The sequence below is a fragment of the Helianthus annuus genome, chromosome 6 (genome assembly GCF_002127325.2).
Source record: "Helianthus annuus cultivar XRQ/B chromosome 6, HanXRQr2.0-SUNRISE, whole genome shotgun sequence".
Lineage (NCBI taxonomy): Eukaryota > Viridiplantae > Streptophyta > Magnoliopsida > Asterales > Asteraceae > Helianthus > Helianthus annuus.
In genome coordinates this window covers 75,296,391-75,303,864 of record NC_035438.2, presented here as the reverse complement: position 1 = coordinate 75,303,864, position 7,474 = coordinate 75,296,391, and the positions used below count along the sequence as shown (strand labels likewise).

The window sequence follows — 7,474 nt, the reverse complement described above, 5'->3', positions numbered from 1 at the left end:
ACAGAGACTATCCAAGCATTTAACTCTTTTATGTGCTTATTTTTATATACGAGGGTCAAATGTTAAATATTTTTAGGTTGTTCTATATTTTGTCAATACATTAAATTAAACTCTAATACGTTGGTCTCTATTTTGTCGATACATTAGTTGAACAAAAGTATCAAAAACCGGTAGTATACTATAGAATGGCCTACTCATGTTCAACAAAAGATTTTTTTTTCTTTCTAAATAACGTGTTGAGAAAAATGCCCGGATAGTCCCTGTGGTTTCACCTTTTTTCACCTATAGTCCCTATCTTTCTAAAAGTACTTGAATAGTCCCCAAGTTTTCAAGTTTTGTTCTCGGATAGTCCCTGGGTCTAACTTCAGTTACTTTTCTCTGTTAAGTGGATGTTAAGAGGGTGTGAAATGACAAAAATACCCTTTCCTTAAAAGGCCAAACCACAGGGACTATCCGGGCATTTTTCTCTTTTTATTTATAAAACCCCACCACCACACTTCATCTTCAACCTCCACCCACCATCACCCTCCTCCACCCTCCACCATCACCCTCTCTCTCTCCCTCTCCAATTCCGGCGAAAGTCCGGCTACTCACGGTCGAACAGGGTTTTCCGGCCGTTTTTCACGGTGACTTGAAGACTGTTCACGAAAACAAACCCGGATAACCACCTCTGCTGCTGTCGCGCCGCCGTGGCTCCGGCGGCCAACCCCGTCGTCGACCATCACCATCTCCAAACCACCGGTAAGAAATTCTTCCTCATCAATCCTTCTTCTCACATACTCTGCAGCTCCCACCACCACTTGCACTCCGTCCACATGTTGGGTTTAGTAAAATGGTTTAGTAAAATGGCGGGGAAAGCAATGGGGCAACCAACCAAGATCCAATCATCATCATCATCATCAACCACCAAACCGACACAGTAAAATCCAAACCCACCCTCGCGCCATTTGTCGGTGCACATTTCTATTTCAGCATCTTTCTTCCCTGCAACTCACTCACACAACCACCGAACACCTTCAAAATCTCTCTCTCATTCACCACATTATCTTCAACCCTCTCCAGATCTTCAGATCCATACATCTTCATCCACCAATTCACTTCAGGTTTGTCAAATCTAAAGCCTACTCCTTTCAAATCTAAACCCTACTCCTTTCAAATTAACCTAAAACCCTACTGATCGTATTACATTGTTGACTTTTCGTCAGATCTGAGAGAATTTAGGGCAAAATGGGCGAGGAGAAGAAATCTGGAGGATGTATGGGCTGGTTTATCGTCTTAATTGTAGTAGGAGCAATCGCCTTAGCCTTAGGGTTTACATTGAGGAACAAGTTTCATCAAGATGACGACGGTGATTCTCCGGTTCCCGGGCCTCCGGGACCCGTTGCGCAGAAGTATGGTGATGCTTTGAAGATTGCTCTGCAGTTTTTTTGACATCCAAAAATGTAAGCATAACTCCTTATTACATTGTTGACATTACTAAATAAAGTTTATAGATGCATATGTTAACTGCTGTTTTTGTTTGTATGTTTACAGATCTAAATATATAGATACTTTAATTAATTAATGATATAATTACCCTGGTTCCACCATGAGTAGCCGGACTTTTGCCGGAATTGGAGAGGGAGAGAGAGAGGGTGACGGTGGAGGGTGGAGGAGGGTGATGGTGGGTGGAGGTTGAAGATGAAGTGTGATGGTAGGGTTTTATAAATAAAAAGAGAAAAATGCCCGGATAGTCCCTGTGGTTTGGCCTTTTAAGGAAAGGGTATTTTTGTCATTTCACACGCTCTTAACATCCACTTAACAGAGAAAAGTAACTGAAGTTAGACCCAGGGACTATCCGAGAACAAAACTTGAAAACTTGGGGACTATTCAAGTAGTTTTAGAAAGATAGGGACTATAGGTGAAAAAAGGTGAAACCACAGGGACTATCCGGGCATTTTTCTCTAACGTGTTAGTTGACCTTCCTAGAAGGTAACGGATCCACTATATACCAAACACACCTTTTTGTTCTTCATTATTTTCTCTCAAGTTTATTACAGGTACGTTCCTCTCTTGATCATACATCTTTTACTTTTCATTGTTAATTCTGTAAATTTGTTATCATATACTCTTTAGTTCACAATTCTGAATTGCAAGTGTTTTGGAGGTAAGAATAGTAATTGTGTTTCTACTTTCTATATATGATTGTGTGTTGAAAATTTATGAGGAGCAGATCTGAGTTTTTTATTTGAATTTTGGTTGGATATTCATTTTTAGGGTTTTGAATTCGTGTTATTGAAATTGTATTGATTGGAGCAAAATTAGGGTGTTGAGACTGTTGTACATTAGCTTGATTCATCTGTCGGATGGTTTCGGGTTTTTGTTTTCTCGTTTTGGCTGTTGGATGACAATTTTACTGTTAGAGTTGAACATCTAGGGTTTTATTGAATTTTAGGGCTTGAATGGTGAAACTGGTTATTCAAGCCCATCGCTTTATAGCCTAGTGACATCTTAGGGGTGAGATAAGGCTTTGGGACCAATAGGTCCTGGGTTCGATTCCCACAAGGGGGTTTTCCCATATTTACTAGGTTTCCTCCTGAATTGGTGTATAGGAAGGATATGATCGGGTGGTTCTGCTGGTGGCACGATGATACTCCAGTGGTCTGTCAGTGATCCAAATTTGCCGTTCAAAAAAAATGGTTATTCAAATTCAATGTTAGGCCATATGTTATGGGGTGAGAACGCCGTTCCAGGTGGGGCGCGGGGCAGGGGCTTCGGTGGAATCACAGACATGAGCAACAATTTGATGATTTTTTTAGTAATAAATAATATACCAACCAATCATATATAGCCACCTCAATTCAGTCATAACACCGGTGAAGGGTGAAAAAAAAGGGCGCCTACGTGGCCACACGTTTTTTTTATCATTAAAGCCCCAAGGGAGCCCCTCCATAACACATAGCTTTAGAATGTGCAATTTTAAAGCCATTGACGGCTATTGAATGACTCGAATCAGCGATCATTTAAATAAGGCTAGTGATATATAGGTAATCTTACATCTTGCATCTATAATAATAGTAATAATATTTATAATCATATTTCTTCTCCGAATAGGATCATTTTAAGTTTTTTACCCAAACACTATTAAAGCAAAGAACTTGTAGTTCCATGTTTGATTATATTCATGATGTTTTATTTTGATGAAACGTACAGGGTATATAAGTAGGGTAACAAATGTTGGAGCAGTTATTAATTTTTACTCGAGGGGGGTTAATCCTCTGGACATGCCAAGAGCTCGGAAACGCTCTGAGGGGATCACCAATCGACACCTTGATCCGGTCTTGCCTTTTGGAGGAACGATCCGGTGCAGCATCATACACCTATGACGTACCTGGCGCATCATACACTCTCAAATGGACATTCCACAACGAGCTGGGCCTAGTATTTGTTGCAGTGTATCAAAAGATCCTCCATCTTTTATACGTGGACGAGCTGCTTGGTATGGTGAAGCGGGGGTTTTCGGAAATCTATGATCCTAAACGGACGGTGTACAATGATTTCGATGAGACGTTTAGGCAGCTCAGAAAGGAGGCCGAGGCTCGGGCCGAGGAGATGAAGAAGTCAAAGCATGTGATGGCGAAACCGGTTAGTAGTCGTGTTCAGTTGCAAAAATCCGGGTTTGATGGCGGTAATAAAAAAAAGAGCGGTGTCGGAGAATCACGAAAAGATGGTGCGGATGATGATAATGTAAAAAAGGCTATTTTGGAAAACGTGCATTCGAACGGGGAAGTAGCTAGTAGGGGTAGGGTTAGCGGAAAAGAAAACGGTTATACCAACGCGAATAATGGGGCTTTTGATGTAAATAAGCTACACAAGCTCCGATCGAAAGGTGGGAAGAAAGTGAATCCTGTTGTTGTTAACAAGGTTTCGAAAGAGGAACCGAAGAAAAAACCGGCGAAAAAGAACAGAGTTTGGGATGACTCACCCTCGAAAACCAAATTGGATTTCACCGATCCGGTGAGTGAGAACGGTGATGATCAAATGGCTGTTGCACAAGTTGTAGAAGGAGAGAGTATGATGGACAAAGATGAGATTGTTAGTAGTGATAGTGAAACCGAAGAGGATGATGAAGCGGAGACGGATAAGACAGTAGATTCAAAGAAGAAAGGGTGGTTTACGTCGATGTTCCAGAGGTAAATTTGTTTCTTATCTCTTAGTTTTAAGCACTTGCACGATAAAATAGAGTAAAGTACACGGATAGTACCCTGTGGATTACCAAAATTTTGGATTTGGTCTCTAGCTTTCTAAAAGTACACGGATGGTCCTTGTGGTTTGCACTTTGTAACGCATTTAATCCCCATCCAACAAATCTAAAGGTTTTAGCAGGTCCAAGTCAGGGACTAAATGCGTTACAAAGTGCAAACCACAGGGACCATCCATGTACGTTAGGAAAAAGTTGGGACTAAATGCGGTACAAAGTGCAAATCACAGGGACCACCCGTGTACTTTTGGAAAGCTAGGGACAAAGTTTAAAATTTTGGTAAACCACAAGGACCATCCGTGTACTTTACTCATTCAATTAATCATTTTCTTTTTCCTGTTCAGCATTGCTGGGAAGGCAAATTTGGAGAAGGCGGATCTAGAACCAGCTTTGAAGGCTCTAAAAGACCGACTTATGACTAAGAATGTGGTATGTTGTGTTTATACTTTATATCGTCAATTTGAAGTCCTTTTTGTTTGTTTTTTTTTCTTTTTTGGATAACGTATGAAGATGATGTCGGACTCAAATTGTGGGTTGTGCTGTATGCCGTAGGCTGAAGAAATTGCTGAGAAACTGTGCGAGTCTATAGCAGTCAGCCTCGAGGGCAAAAAGCTTGCTTCGTTTACTAGGATATCATCAACGGTGCAGGTGAGCGGGACTTGATGAGTGATGAGTCTCTTGGGAGAATGTCACTATTATTTTTTAACAAACTTTTTTTTTTTCTTTTAATCATTTTGATTAGTTGATGTAAAATAATCTGTAACTGATTGAACTAATTACTGCAGGCTGCAATGGAAGATGCTCTTGTTCGTATATTAACTCCGAGGCGCTCGATTGACATTATGAGGGATGTTCATGTTGCCAAGGAACAACATAAACCGTACGTTGTGGTTTTTGTCGGAGTTAATGGAGTAGGAAAGTCTACTAATCTTGCTAAGGTAATGATCAACCAATCACTTTTCGGTACAAATGGTTGATTTGGATTACGTTTTATCTCTAACTGGTCAAATGTGTACAGGTGGCATACTGGCTTCAGCAGCATGATGTTAATGTCATGATGGCTGCATGTGACACATTCCGTTCAGGAGCAGTTGAGCAGCTGCGTACTCATGCTCGTAGGCTCCAGGTATGATAGTTGACCTGTTTATCATGATGTTGTCATGCCTTGTAACTATGATGCTAAATTACGTTCTGCGTTCAGATCCCTATATTTGAAAAGGGTTACGAGAAAGATCCTGCACTCGTTGCTAAGGAGGCAATTCAGGAGGCTACCCGCAACGGGTCAGACGTTGTTCTTGTTGACACAGCTGGTCGGATGCAGGACAATGAACCGTTGATGCGTGCACTATCTAAGCTTATATACGTCAACAGTCCGGACCTCGTACTTTTTGTCGGTGAGGCGTTGGTCGGTAATGATGCTGTTGATCAACTATCAAAGTTCAATCAGGTATCGAGTCTGTCGTCATTCTTAAAACATCACATTCGTAATTGATAGGGTAGATTAAGTTTTTACTTTTTAATACATGCGGTTTAACAGCTTGTTCATTCCATTCCTAACAGAAACTAGCTGACCTTTCACCCTCACCGAGCCCGAGGTTGATTGATGGAATTTTGCTAACCAAGTTTGATACCATCGATGATAAGGTAACACTCTTAAAACAGATCAGACTTGCTTTCTTGTGTTAATTTTCGTTTCCAACTATAATGATGAGATATGTATATACATATATATAGGTTGGAGCTGCACTTTCAATGGTTTACATATCAGGAGCACCGGTGATGTTTATCGGGTGTGGACAGTCATATACCGACCTGAAGAAGCTGAACGTGAAGTCCATTGTGAAGACGCTGCTTAAATGATTGTGCACATTCTGAGCCACTCGGTTAGTCAGTTGTGTTGTGATTTGTTTTCTGGATCTGTATCTGTCTGTCGGGTTTCACATCTGCTTGGTTTAGCAGAGTTTCTGTGTGGTAAACATCTTTGAGACTTATGCTTCTTGTACCGTGTTTAAACGTCTTGTGTTTTAGTCGGTAATCAACTTCCCGTTGGTAATATCTACTTTTATTCTTTAATGGCGGTTTTACTTTTAACATCTCAATCAATACACACGACCCCACTAAACGAGTACTTAACATGAGGTCAATTGATCTATTAGAACTTTTAACCACTAATAAACAATAAACATGTAATTAAGAGGGGAGAATCACATGATCTACAACATGATTGTGAGAGCGTCTATTTGACTGCTCATTACAACTAAAACAATATTAACGAAGAACGTATAAGAAGCAATAATAACGTTTAGGTAAAGGGATTTCTATTCGCCTTCCCAACCAAGTTGCCTAGCACATCGTTCCCACAAAGAAGTTATCTTCTCTTCTCGTCTCGTCAGAGCCTCGGCTTGCTCTCTTGCTTGTTCACATGTTTGAGTAGCAGTGTTACATTTTTCAGCCTCCTTTTGATATTGGGAAACTGCTCTTCTTGCTTCACCGAATGTAATATTCATATGGTGTATGTGTTCTTGACCAACGTTTTTCTGTAATTTAAGTTCTGATGATAGGAAATCAACAAACTGCTTCTCCATCTCTTCTTTGAGATCTGGATCATCTTTCCCACAATCTGTCTTTCACCAACAAATTAAAAGTGATTATGTGGAATATCAATATCAGATTACCAGTTGTTTAACGAAACAGGCTGCAGAGATGTACTGTAATGGGGTGTTTGGCGTTGCGTTTTGAAAGTGATTATGTGATATAGAGTAACTAGGTTATAACCCCATGTATTACACGGGTTAAGTAAATGAAATATCAAATAGTTAATAACGAAGATTTAACAATTATAAAACGATATTTTAAGACATTTTCTGATATCCGAACAAAATTTTGTTTTATGTGTGATCAAAACTTGTGATGTTTGTCAAGTTTATGAATATGAAAGCATTTGAACCATCGATTAGAAGACAAACTGAATCATCGACTTTCTCACGGCCTGAACCCAAATTTTATTTAAATAACGGTGGTATTAATCTATTAGTTCTAAAAATGTTATTGAAATGTTTAGATTAGGCATATAGCAATTAGCCAATTAGGTAAACTTATAGCTACAAAATAATATTTACATTAATTAGATAAGTATTAGGAGACGGATAGGTACACAAGGACGCACACGTGGAGCTGCTTCTCCGTCACCAGATTAGTTTGGAGCTGCTTCTTCATAGCAAAATTCTTCTCCAT

The 7,474-nt window shown here is 39.9% G+C and overlaps 2 protein-coding genes across 5 annotated transcripts; one reads left to right on the top strand and one right to left on the bottom strand.

The window, feature by feature from the left end:
* Positions 1-548: 548 nt before the first annotated feature.
* LOC110865634 (signal recognition particle receptor subunit alpha homolog) lies at positions 549-6,313 on the top strand. 4 transcript variants are annotated; one of them, XM_035974651.1, is made up of 10 exons: positions 549-1,103; positions 1,206-1,442; positions 3,193-4,172; positions 4,585-4,669; positions 4,793-4,888; positions 5,026-5,178; positions 5,259-5,366; positions 5,442-5,687; positions 5,801-5,884; positions 5,975-6,313. In XM_035974651.1, the coding sequence occupies exons 3-10, from the start codon at positions 3,214-3,216 to the stop codon at positions 6,098-6,100; spliced, it is 1,857 nt and encodes a 618-aa protein (XP_035830544.1). In that variant the 5' UTR covers positions 549-1,103; positions 1,206-1,442; positions 3,193-3,213; the 3' UTR covers positions 6,101-6,313. The 4 variants fall into 4 exon arrangements, with proteins under 4 accessions (XP_035830544.1, XP_021970654.1, XP_035830545.1 ...); XM_022114962.2 differs by lacking the exons at positions 549-1,103; positions 1,206-1,442 and adding an exon at positions 1,895-2,039; XM_035974652.1 differs by lacking the exons at positions 549-1,103; positions 1,206-1,442 and adding an exon at positions 2,066-2,146.
* Positions 6,314-6,558: 245 nt separating this feature from the next.
* LOC118479586 lies at positions 6,559-7,474 on the bottom strand. Its single transcript, XM_035974188.1, has 2 exons — positions 7,409-7,474; positions 6,559-6,864 (listed from the first exon to the last, which is right to left on the bottom strand). The coding sequence occupies exons 1-2, from the start codon at positions 7,472-7,474 to the stop codon at positions 6,559-6,561; spliced, it is 372 nt and encodes a 123-aa protein (XP_035830081.1).